This window comes from Phasianus colchicus, chromosome 2 (genome assembly GCF_987193195.1).
Source record: "Phasianus colchicus chromosome 2, bPhaCol1.hap1.1, whole genome shotgun sequence".
Classification (NCBI taxonomy): domain Eukaryota; kingdom Metazoa; phylum Chordata; class Aves; order Galliformes; family Phasianidae; genus Phasianus; species Phasianus colchicus.
In genome coordinates this window covers 42,133,674-42,146,116 of record NC_143437.1, presented here as the reverse complement: position 1 = coordinate 42,146,116, position 12,443 = coordinate 42,133,674, and the positions used below count along the sequence as shown (strand labels likewise).

The window sequence follows — 12,443 nt, the reverse complement described above, 5'->3', positions numbered from 1 at the left end:
AAAAATGGCAAGTCAATGAATTCTTGATCCTCAGCCTGTATTTTCCTTTTTTTTTTTTTCCTCCTGTGTGCCTAATTGAGGTCACAAGTACCACAATAAATATTTCTAAATCAGGATTCCTTGCCTGTAAAAGATCTGTAGGCTGTTATACGCTTCATTTAAGGAACATGTAGAGAAGCTTGTAATTTTTCTTCTTGTTCTTCTATTCATACCTCATTCAGGAAACACATATCCAAACTATATGAATTTGCTATTACTTAGTCCCTCTGGTTTAGCAAGATAGCAGTGCACCTGCCTAGTATTAGCATTAATCAAAATCAATTGTCTCATGAGCTTAAGCACCATGCTAATCTGTGCATCAATAGTTACTTGCAGTGACTGTGCTGTTCTTCTTAGAAAATCATTCTGGCTACAAACTGCAGAACAAATCATTTGAAGTCTGGTTATTCCTAGTTATTATTATGTGTGATAGTCAAAAACTTTCATGACAAAAAGGTGTAATCAGGGGAATATGATGACATTTTATACTTAGTTTCAGTAACTAGTGAAGGTATTAGAGAAGAGCTAATCTGTGCTGTGGAGCAATTAGCCACAACATATGTAGTAAATAGATGAAAATAAAAATGTAGAGATTTTTTTTTTTCAGTGCAAATTCTGGGAAATGTGTGGGAACAAATAAACAAAGCCAAGTGGAGCAGACAGCTTAAATGGTCGAGTTTGTTGATTCCTTAAACTAGGACTTCAAAACCCAAAACCTAAAGAATGTGCAGCCTCAGCAAAGGGAAAAATCTACTAGGAAAGAAGTCTGAACTAATGACTTCTTAGAAGAGAGCATTAGGAATTGGATATGATAGTGCACCTACAGAAGCGGACTGCTCTGATCTAATATTTCAATGAATTGTATTAGTTCAAAATTCATTGGTACAAACCAGAGTAAGTCTCCATTCAGCAAGCATCACTGAATGTCAGTGGGTGCTCTTTTTTCTTTATGGAAGAATTCAGTGACCAATGTTTGCTTCATGCATACTTCCACGTCAAATGCCATTGTGTCAGACTGCCTCTCTCTGCATCTGTCACACAGCAACAAAATGTAACAGAATATTGGTGGGAAGGTTCAGCCTCTACTGCGATACCACCAACATCTGCCCCTGACTCTGTGGGCCAACATAATAAAACAGGAGGCAGTACTTTCAGAGCTTCCCTTGTATAATGGAGGATCCAGATATTGCTCAGAGAGAAGTAGATGCCTTTCAGGTAAGGTGAACAAAAGGTACTGAAATTCACTTGCATAAAATACTGGTGATAATAATAAGGATTTTTTTGCTGACGCAGGTTCATTAGTTGGAAATGACAACAGGAAGAACTGATATAATGAAGAATTAAAAAGTAAAACTTCATCTTAGGTGCTTTCAAGTAAGGTATTTCCAATAGAGTAAGGAAAATATGGTCTCCTACAGAGATGCGGATCTTTCATCTCTGTAAGATGCGGAAAAAGCCTTATATGGAAAAACTGCAGTATCTGTAAAGCAGGCTTGGGAGCCAAGCAGAAGCATATTCAGAAAAGCATTACTGGGGTGAGCGGGAAATGAAAGTCCTATTTCAAAAAAAAAGAAAGAACTAGAAGAACTTTGCTTGTTTGCTTTACTAAATTAAGCTTAAGAGTGATATGATTGCTTTCCATAGGCAAGTAAACAGAAGGGAAAAGAGCTGGGAGATGAACAATATTGGCACAAGAACAAATATGTATAAATTATCCATGAATAAAGTGAGGAGAAAAATTGGAAGACTTCTATTCATCAGAAGAGTGATGTTCTGCATCTATCTTATGGCAGGAATAATTAGAATAACGAATCTCAGCCACTTTAAATGCTATGAATGGGTTTATATTGCTGGTAGCCCTGTCCTTCTCTAGCTGGATGTTCAAACTTCTGCTCACGTAGCAGAGTGCTCTTGGGGTATTTTCAAAGCTTTATTGTAGATAAGGAACCAAATATGAAGGAGTGTAAAGGTGAAAATTAAACTCAAACCTGTTTACTTGTGTTGGGTATTATTCCCCTGCAAAGAAAATTACTGACTTACGCAGGTGCATTTATTTCTTGTTCCATTTTGTTCACAGTGAGCAATCTTTGCTTTAGATACAGGGGATATAGCAAGCTGACAATCCTGCTCCATCGCAACTGCTCTTTGGTAAGAGGCAGGCAGTATAAACCATGTTGCATGCTCTGCAGTCACAAACCTCAAGCAAAGCTGTTGGCTTTAGACCATGAACGATCAAGGCCATTTGTAATAAGTCATTACATGCTACTTACCTCCAGACACTGGCATTGTCTGCAGGAAAAGTTATCTGTGCTGTTGCCCAATCATTTGTGTCTATTGTTCCAGGGCAAGCTGGCTCCACTGGATGCTTTTACCTGGGCACTTTCTGCTGACTCTCCCAGATGCTGACTGTCTCCAAGACTGCAGCCCTGGAAGCCTCAGAACCACCATGAAAAAGCCAGGGTGGGGAGAGAGAGCATGCAGGAGCTCCACAAGTGGACCCATTTTTGGCAACATGGGGAGAGTTACCTCTCTGTGGAGAGAGCTGTGCTAGGGGATGAGCATTTCTCCCCAGTAGAAATCAGCATGAAAAATAGATATTTCTTTTCTTCACCAGCAATTTTTTTCTTTTACTGAAATGAAACCAAATTATTTGTTTGTTTGTTTTTTTATAGTCACTGAACAGGAGAGAAAAAGACAGATTGAGCCAAATTAAAGGTTTTATCTAAGAGATCCCTTGGTATTTTCTACATTGAAGGAGCCTTCCAGTACTCAAAGGAAGTTATAAACAGGAGGGAAAACAACTTTTTACAGAGATAGCTAGGGATAGAAGAAGGGAGAACAGTTTTAAACCAATAAGGGAGATTTAGGTTAGATGTTAGGGGCAGATTTTTCACTCAGAGTGTGGTGAGGCACTAGCACAGTCTGCCCAAAGGCTGCAGATGCCCTATCCCTGGAGGTGTTCAGGGCGAGGTTGGATGGGGCCCTGGGCAGCCTGAGCTGGTGGGTGGTTTAGTGGGCAATCCTGCCTGCAGTAGAAGTGTTGGAACTAGAAGATCTTTGAAGTTTGTCCCAACTGAAGCCATTCTATGAATAGGGAAAATAAAGCACAGCTTTCTGGTGGGCATTCCATGTGAAGAAAGCAAGTGGAGCAGTGAGACAAGATTAGACAGAAAGAGCATCTGAACCTTATTCTCCCAGTTTGTAGTCTTGAAACAAATCTCCTGTGTCCCACCTGAGCACTCTGAGCTCTGGGCACAGGTACAGGATTATGTTTCCCATTTTTGAACAGTTATCTTCAGCAAAGCTGTTCAGTATAAATAAGAAAAGGAAAAGCTTGAGTGATTTGGTGGCCTGATGGCTCCAGCTGGGAGAACAGATCCTTGCTCCAATTAGTGCTTCTCCACATACAAAAATAAAATATTTTTACCAGGAGATATTGAAAATACCTTTTTTATTAGGGCCCTGTATAGTCCAGTTGCAAGGGTACTTTTCTGAAACACAGGGATTGGGAAGACCACATTCATTTTCTTTTTCCCACTAGGCAGAAAATAGGCTGTGGTCTCCAGTTCCCTTGCTGAGTCTGCTGACATCCACACTGCCAGACGAAAGCCACTCTAACCCTGGCAGTTTGGTAAATCCTCCCTAGGACCTGGCTGTAAAATTGAAGCATTTCTTCCTGGAGCACCAAAGTAAGCCAGTTTGCATCTCTGCCTCTTCTCCAGTCTGATCCAAATCATTAAATGCAAATTGAATTCACAGCTATCTTCAGCCTCTCCTCTTGCTGATTGGAGGTATTTTATTTGAGTCAGAGAATACACTTATCGTGGGCATTTGCCTGACTCTAGCTCAGGGCTGCAAGAGCAAGGAATCCCATCCCATGCATGCCTGCTCTTGTTGCACTCTGGAGCACCCTTTCTCCTCTGCTCTGCCTCACACAGGCTGTGTTTGCTTGCACAGAGCCTTTTGTTAGCTATCTGGCTGTGGATCTGGAGCTGATGTTCTTTTCTCTCCATCTCAAAAGCATTTATGCAAAGACAGCACTTTGCTGACAAATTAACAGGGAAAAATAGCATTATTTAAGGGCAAACCTCTCAAACTTTTGTCATGGTGCTCTATAAATACAACACAACAGTATACGGTGTCTGCTCAGATCAAATGTTTGCAATGAAAGGATGTCTGTGAATCTATTTAAAGGGGATTAAGATTTTAGCTGGCTAGATTCTGGGTCATTGGTTTAACATCTATATTATTCTGTACTGTAGTATCTGTCTGCTAGACAGATTGCTTTAACATCTATCCTACGGCATACTGCGCTAATTATGTTTTCCCTCCTCTGAAAGGCATTTTCAGATCTGTGCATGCAAAGTGCTGTCCACGTGGCCGCACTGATGATGGCACTTTGTTAGCTGTCTGCTTCTCCCGTGCCTCACAACCGCTGTGTGACAGCCACGTGTCTGTGGGCTCTTCTCTGTGAAGTCCTCGTGGGTACATCCCTCTAACGAGCCAAGCTTCCTCTTGCCACGCCAAACTGTCAGGGGATGCAGTCACAGCCAGCAGCAGCAGCACTGTAGGCTATTGTTAAATTATAATGAGCACAAATATGCCTAGAATCAGTCTGATAATTTTGTTTTGTTTTGTTTTAAGAGCCAGCAGGAAAATTAAGTTGGAAAGAATGGTGTAGAGGAGATCGGTTTTTTGGTTTTTTTGTTTGTTTGTTTGTTTGTTTTTTGGTTTTTTTTTTGGTCAGAGCATTTCAGTCAAGATATTTTTTGATTTGGAATTATTTGTTTTCCATCTTTGGATTGTTTATCTTCCTGCTTTCTCCTCTCTACTGTGGGCTGATTTATAGGAGGAAAATAGAAAAGAAGCCAAGAAGCTCAGCATAGAGAACATTAGACTGAAACCATTCAGCCGATGGAGGCTGCCCTCCTTTCTGGAGATGTGGGGTCAAATCTGCATTAGTCAGATGCAAACTGGATTTCCTGCTCTCCACTTCACACACGGACTCACAAAACCCTCATTTTCCAACAAATTTACTGCTATCTGTAGCCATCCCAGCTCTTCCTTTGCTGCTTCTGCCCCTGATGAGATTTGCCCAGTGGAAAAGCATAGCCTGTTGTCCTCAAGGCACAGTGGCAGCAGACCTGTAATGACAGGAGTGTGATAAATAGAGAATAATGTGTCCAGCTAGACAGAGTAATGAGATTACATCCAAGCTGCCATATCATATCAATTAAACCCTCGGCCCTTTTAGTCCAGCAAACCCATGCTGCCGCAGCAATTGGTACTCTGGGGAGAAGGAGGAGAACAGGACTGACAGATCCTGCCTAAAATAACCCTGGCTTTCCCAGTGCTGCCTGCTCAGGCAGCGGGCAAGGCTCCCAGGTGCACCATGGCCCTGAAAACTGCCAGCCGTGGGGTTCTTAGCCCCAGATGAGAAAGGTGGGGTACACCCAGCCAGCTGCCTTGCAAATTGCAGAGTTGCAGAAGCCACGTGTGCCTGTGGACTGGGAGGCACTGTCTTCTGCCTGGGCCCCCTGGTTCTGCTGATGGTAGTGTTCATTTGTCCCAGGTGACAGCCAGCAGCATCCTGAGCACTCTCTCTGACAACTAAAGTGCACACATCATGGGCTTGCCTCGCCCACTCTCTTCTGTGATACAGCTCTTTCCTGTGGAAGATGAGGCATCTCCCTTGGGCAAACCTGGCATTTGAAGAGGCAGCAGGCAGAGCAAAGTATTCAGCAGAAAATATCTCAATCCCTCGGTCTGCTGCAACAGTATATGAGGCCATCATATACTCAGAAGTGTGTTTTCTCAAAGAACATCTGTTGGTTTAATTAGATGTATTTTGGCTATTCATTCTGGTTTTCAGACTGTTGTCATGAAATAACCATATACATTCTCTGAGAAAGGGCTTAAATACAGCCAACTGATTTTTATTTATTTGTTTGTTTGTTTGTTTGTTTGTTTTAATCTGGGCAATAAAACCTTCTGAGAAATCAGGAATGACCGTTTTCCACCTGACATGTGTTGGATAAGCATGGCTGAACTACACTGTCTGTTCCCCAGGTATTACCCTAGGAACAGGATGGGACGTAAATCCTTCCTGCTCTTTCCCCAACTGCTTTCAGCTCATTTCTTGCCTAGAAAGGTTGAACAGATTGTTCCAAAAGGCATAGAAGCCAAGAAATGGCTGCTTGCCTATTCATTTCAGTTTTACTCCAGAATTTACTGATATGTAAGAAGATACAATCTCCAGGTGATTTTTTCTTTGGGATTCGAGAGCTCTTTGTGCCTCTTTCCCATATGAGACCACTGGTGACTCTAGGGTAAGATGCTGCACCAAACCTCTCTGCAAAATGAGACATACCTGTTGTCAGATTCCCAGCAGCTGGAGGGCCAGGGAAGAAGAGGGCAACAGAAAAAAATTGTTGTACATCAGAGCTAGTCAAAATCTACAGGAAATGTGGTGGAGTATCTATGAACACTTTGAGTGAGACTTTTGCTTGTGTCATGCTCAGGCTCCCTGCACTGTGGTGTGCCATTCATTCCCTGTGCTCTGTACATAATGTGGGCACCTGGGACTGGCTTCTTTGCTGTGATCATCAGTGAACTGATTAACAAGGTCCCCTTCTGGCCTGCTTTTTAGGGCAGAAGAGGGTATGGAGCAGTGGGAGGTAGACGAGCAGAAAGCAGAGGAGAGTGAGGAGTGTGCAGAGAATTAAGCAGCCAAGAAAGGGTTGACGTGTAAACTATTTGGAAGTAACCTGCAGCAAAGGGCAAGAGAAAAAAGATAAAAGGAATCAGAGAGAATTCCGAGAGGAGACTGAAGATGAAAAGATCAAGTCTTCTGAAGGCAGACAAGCATTCTGATCATGTACAGCACCATTTCTCAGGTGGAGTAGCTGGTACCAGGGACAAAGCTCTCATTCCTGCTGCAGGGTGTAAGGTGGCAAGGGTTACAGCCACATAGCAAAGATGCAGGGATGTCATTGGTTTCTAAACCAAGGTTTTTGCCAACTGAAATGGCAATATTACTTTCAAAAGCATTATTTTCTGGGTGTTTTTGTGTGTTTTTTTTTTTTTTTTTTTTTTTTTTAAACAGTTCTTATAGGCTTTTAAACGCAAACACCAGTTACAGTAAAAAAAAAATAATCCAATGAATCATCTTTTTCTTAGTGAAGGATTTTGCAATGGAGAGAAGAAAAAAATGCAGTGATTGCTGCCTGAAGGATGGCAGTGTCAGAGTGGGGTCAGCAATTAGCCACCTTTCCTTGACATGCCTGCTTGGCATAAGCAATAGTTACAGCATGAGAAGAGCAAACACATGTACTTCTTCGTGTGCAGCTCATTGCTTTCTTAAGTACATAACAGTGAAGAATTGAGGACCTACCACTGTGCTTCAGGGGAGCCTAGGAGTAGGAATTTGGGAAGCCCCTAGGTGCTTCTCACTTCATCCAGGTTTTCTGTCCCTCCAAAGGACACCTTGGAACATCCTATCTTTTGTTATCTTCTGAGAAGTGGTTTTAGTGTGGAGAAAAATGCCTTTGTCTTTTAGAGCACATTTAATATGGTGTAAAAAAATAATGTTTTAGACTAGAGGTAATGCCACTGGTGGTCTGTGTCCTGCAGAGAGGTAGATCTGATGAGTGATAATCATCAGGTTTGTGCTCCTGGGCTACCTGGGCTGGTGTGGCATAAAGGAGAGGAGCTGCAAGAAAGGAGCTAGAGAATATTATTCTTCCCCTCCGCAATCAGAAGGGATCTGTAATATTTCAGCACTCAGCAAGAGTGGAAATGAAGGGCTGAGTCACATTCATGCATAGGACATTCATTGAAAATGCCTTTATGCACCTTGCAACAGCCTCTGATGAACCTTTAAAAGGATTGCGCTGTGTAGTTTCAAAAGAGACCATCTGTGAGGTAACTAGGAAAACCAGAGATTGGTAAGAAATAACAAAATCATCTGAAAAGCCCCATTAGAAAAAAAAAAAATTGTATGGGGGTGGGAAGGAAAAAGGCCTTCAGGTGTTTCACCATTGCACATCAATTCAGAAATGCCTATGAAATTCTGGAAATACCAACAGCTTGGGAGAATGAAGCATGGCTATTTACTCCTGTCCAGAGTCAAACTTTCTTAATGGTATTGCCAAAATACCCATGATAGGATTGGAGAGCTAGCTTTTAGGACCCTCAAAAGGCAGAGGCTTCTTCTGATGTCCTTCTACAGTCTAAGCTGGCTCTGCCTTCCCTGCTGTTGTAAAAAATCCAACATTTTCTTTGCTTCATCTTTTTGACAGATCTGTGCATTAGACTGGGAGTGCTCCTGCCATTGCAGGCAGCCAGAGCTGGAGGCTCTGGCGGCATGCAGCTGGCACCCAGAGCCAGTGCACATAGGGAAGGAAGCCTGCAGAACCTCCTGACAGCCCTGCTTTGCTCAGGGGGAGGTTTTCTCCCTGTGGAGTCTGAGATGGGCAGTGTTTTAAATGATGTATAATAATGGCACTGCGGCCATCGGGGTGAATTCTTGCCTTGCTGCAAAAAAGGAAATGTGAAATCCTTCTACTAAATTTAGGGGGAAATTTGTACATCAGCCGAGCTTCTCGGTGAGCCTGTTCTAAATGATTGCCCAAGCTGTGAGTAGAATGAGCAGTGACATTACAAAAGCGATGTGACTGCTGTGTACTATCTGTCCCTACCTGACCTCCTTCATATCTCTCTGAGAAGCACTAAAACTTGGGGGTTGCATCTGGGCCTTCAGCGAAGTGCCACACAAATGAAACTGAGCAGAATCCTACCTCCCACCTGGACCTTTGTGACACTGTCATCTCCTCTCTTTTGGGACACCTCTCACTGCTGCGCCCTGGTTAGTTGTGCAGGCTGGATGCTGTCCAACACCAGGCATGGCTGGAGAAGTGCTTCCTTCCTTGGAGAGCTTCAAAAGCCATGTGGACATGGTGCCAGGCAACCTGCTCTAGGTGACCCTTCTTATACCCTAAGCATTGGACCAGATGGCCTTCAAATGTCCCTTCCCAGTTCAGCCCTCCCATGATCTCCTGTTAAGAGCCCTGAGCTCCTGCTGCTGGATGCTGAAGAGGCCACGGGGTGTCTGAGGCAGCACCAAGGCTGGAGCAGCACCAGCTCCCACATTGCCTTACTAGTGGGAAAAACCTGCAGGCACCAGGGTGATATCTGTGGAGCTGCCCAGGGCTGGGAGATGTCCACTGCCAGGGCACCACATCCAGTGAGAGCCTCTGCACTGGGGCTAGGAATCAGTCCATTAGACACAGTCATTTCCATTTGCAGGTGTGATTTGACACAGCAGCCAAAATGAGCAGGGTCACACCTGTAAGCATAGGGGCAGTTTACATTAGGATGGGATAACAATTTATTGTGACTTTTTTTTAATTTGATAGTTCTAGAGTTCCTTTTTTTTTCTTCCAGCAATAAAACATTTCAGCAGCAAACAGTTTACATTAAAATCCTAGCTTCTAACACCATGATTTATCTATCTATTTTATATAATATGTGGATTTATACTATCCTGCTACGCTTGCCTTTTGGAGTACTTAGGTTTTTAATATCATTAGCCTAATATTTAGTCAGAATGCAAATTTTATGATCGCAGTAAAACTAATTACGGTGAGGCACTCACCTCATAACTCACAGTGTGCTGGTCCTTTGAGGCATTACGCATGCTATCACTGAGCTTGAGGAAAGCTATAAACATGGTGGGATGCAGCACAGTGCCTAACAACAGTGTAGGAATGAAGAATGAAGAGAACTTTGCTCTTAGGTAAGAGATGTTTAATGACTGGCCTCCCACTGTTGAAGCCTTTCTGTGTGTTTGGGAAAGTATGCTATTGAGCCCACACTTTTATTGTGCTTAGAAACCAATTTCAAATTGTACTGGATGGAAATGAGATTTTCACTTGTTTTGTCTCTGTTCCTCACCTCTCCTCTGTGCCTCTGCTACCTGCTCCCATCTTCTTCCCAGCCCCAGAAGCCAGCTTACCCTTCTGCCTGGCTGATGACAGCTCCATACCATGTAGTGCTGCCTCTGGGAGGGGAAGGAGCTGCCATGCTGCCTTTGTGGGGCTTTTCTCCAGATTTTGTTGTAGCTTTGATAGAAGATGGGTGAACCAGTAATTGCCTTTTGGCCTGGAGGCAGAAGGACTCTGAAATTACCCTGAAAGGCCTTGAATCAGTAAATAGCAATTACAGTAGCTCTCTCAGAGGGAAGGGGTGATGTCATGATGATTTTGAACAAATGAAAGCACTTGAAAATGATTAGAGCCCAGGCAGTTTTACTCTGTCATCTTTTCAGATTTGACTATTTGTATTCCGTGTTTCAGCTCATTAAGGCTGCTTCACAGGCAGCTGTCTGTAGAGCTTTGCATCTTCTGACTGCCCCTGGGCATCCCTTATCACTTCACCTGTGCCTGGCCACCCAGACACAGCTTTGCCCTCCCCATCACAGGTCACCCTGGCCCGCTACAGACAATTAGCCAAAGTTTCCTATGGGCAGGCACTCTCCATTTTCCTAAACCACTTTTCCATCCACACCAGCATAGCACAGTTGGTCACCTTCTCCTATCTGTCTTCAAAAAGGGAAATGTCAACATGGGACTCCTTGGTCATTCATTTCTACATTACTGTATTGCTAGCCTTTGACTGCTGCTGCTAAATTTCTTGATTGCTCATAGGTTATAAAGTTGGATGGGATTGCTGTGACCATCTGGTCTGACCTCTGGAATAATTTAAGCCACAGGTCTTTTCTGAATTATTTCCTACTGTATTTTCTGGGGAAAAAAAAAAAAAAAAAAAAGACATACATTAAAAAATGCCAGCCTTTAGCTTGTTTGTTCTGATGATGGAGCAGCCACCACAAGCTGCTAATTATTAAAAATACATTATTTACTTCTAGTCTGAATTTGTCACCATCAACTTCCAGCTGTTAGATCCAGTTGCATCTTTATCTGAAGAGTCCTCCTTCACATTTCTGTTCCTCAAATAGATTCTATGATTAATTCATCCCTTAAACTTTGTTTTGTTAAAATTAACCATCTGGGTTCCTGAGCTTTTCTGTATTGTTTTCTACTCTCTGGCTTTTTCTGAAGTACCCTTAACTGAGTCAGGTCTTTCTTGCACAGATTACACCATGGAAGGGTACCATAATATCACTGTCCAACTAATTATCATTCTACATATTGAAATATAATGCTTACCCTTCTTTACCTCTTCAATGGCTTGAAAAAGGTGCTCTCCTCTGCAGGGAATATATGCTGCACTATTTCAGAGTGATCCAGCAACCACAGAGAAAGAAAACTTTTTATCTTTGCCCTTGTGAGTTGTAAATCACTTTGAGGACATGAGATACATGTCAATGCTATATCCTCCTTCCCTTGTTGTTTCCATGCTATTAGCCTAAACCACAGATGATAAGGTTTTTGATGCCTGGCGTGGGCTCTTTCTCCCTAGGCCCGGGATTTAACAGATGGTAATATTTCAGCAGGTACTTTCCCTTTACACCCAGCTTACTAATCCAGTCTCTCATTATCAGGTTTCCAGTCTTTTTAGTATCTCATAAACCTAGTAAGGTATTATTTTACATTTCCTTTCAGATCAGTGGCAAATATTTGGCATAACATATATAGAAAAACTAAGTTTCATGGAACATCTCCAAAAGCCATTTGTCGACAAGGTACTTGTAGATGATTTCCCAGCTACAATTTTGTTTCCAGATCTCCAAGCCAGCTAGTTCCAAGCCCCTCTAACAACTACTATAATCATTTTGTGTCATTCTGGTTTATTATTCATAATACAAAGTGGTACCAACCAAACATCTATCAGAAGATGCTTATTTCAACCTTATTCTTTATCAGTCAAATTTGGAATCTAATTGATTTTTGAAGGATAAAATCACATTATTTTTCTTTTGTCAAGCCTGCGTAAGTCTGTATAAATTGTATTTTTCTTTTTTCTTTCTTTATTAAATGAAATTCTCTATCACCTGTGTGCAAGGGATCAGTTCAGTTGCACAGGGCTGGTATCATGGGATCATTTCATTTACCTTTTTTAATATTTCCATCTTACTGGCTTTCTGCTGGCACTTCCCCTGTGTCTCAAGATGCATAGAAAATTAACATTACTGATGCAGAGAGCCGTTCATCAGCTCTTCTGAAGTTGTTGATTTCAAGTTTTCCAGATTGTAGAAGTCTAGAGAGAGTAGCTGCTCATTAGCATCGCCTTTGGCTTCTTTTGGAAAAGAAGGATTTCTGTACAGTTTTGAAAATCTGTGTGTGCTCTGCCTTTTCCCAAATACAGAGCAGATACTTGGACTGCTGATCACTTCTGCTCTTTTTACATTCCTTCTATTCATGGTCAAGGGAATTGGGAAAGAT

The 12,443-nt window shown here is 42.4% G+C and overlaps 1 protein-coding gene across 8 annotated transcripts in view; it reads left to right on the top strand.

Moving 5' to 3' along the window:
• Positions 1-12,443, top strand: part of LOC116242356 (uncharacterized) — a 197,248-nt gene that overhangs the window by 97,773 nt on the left and 87,032 nt on the right. The window contains exon 4 of one of the 8 annotated variants that reach the window (XM_090135507.1): positions 2,383-3,563. The exons of the other annotated variants lie outside the window; for them this stretch is intronic. Within the exon in view, the coding sequence (XP_089991633.1) occupies positions 2,383-2,590 (208 nt within the window). The 3' untranslated portion in view covers positions 2,591-3,563. Of the gene's footprint in view, positions 1-2,382; positions 3,564-12,443 lie in introns of those variants that run through there. 8 annotated transcript variants of the gene reach the window in all.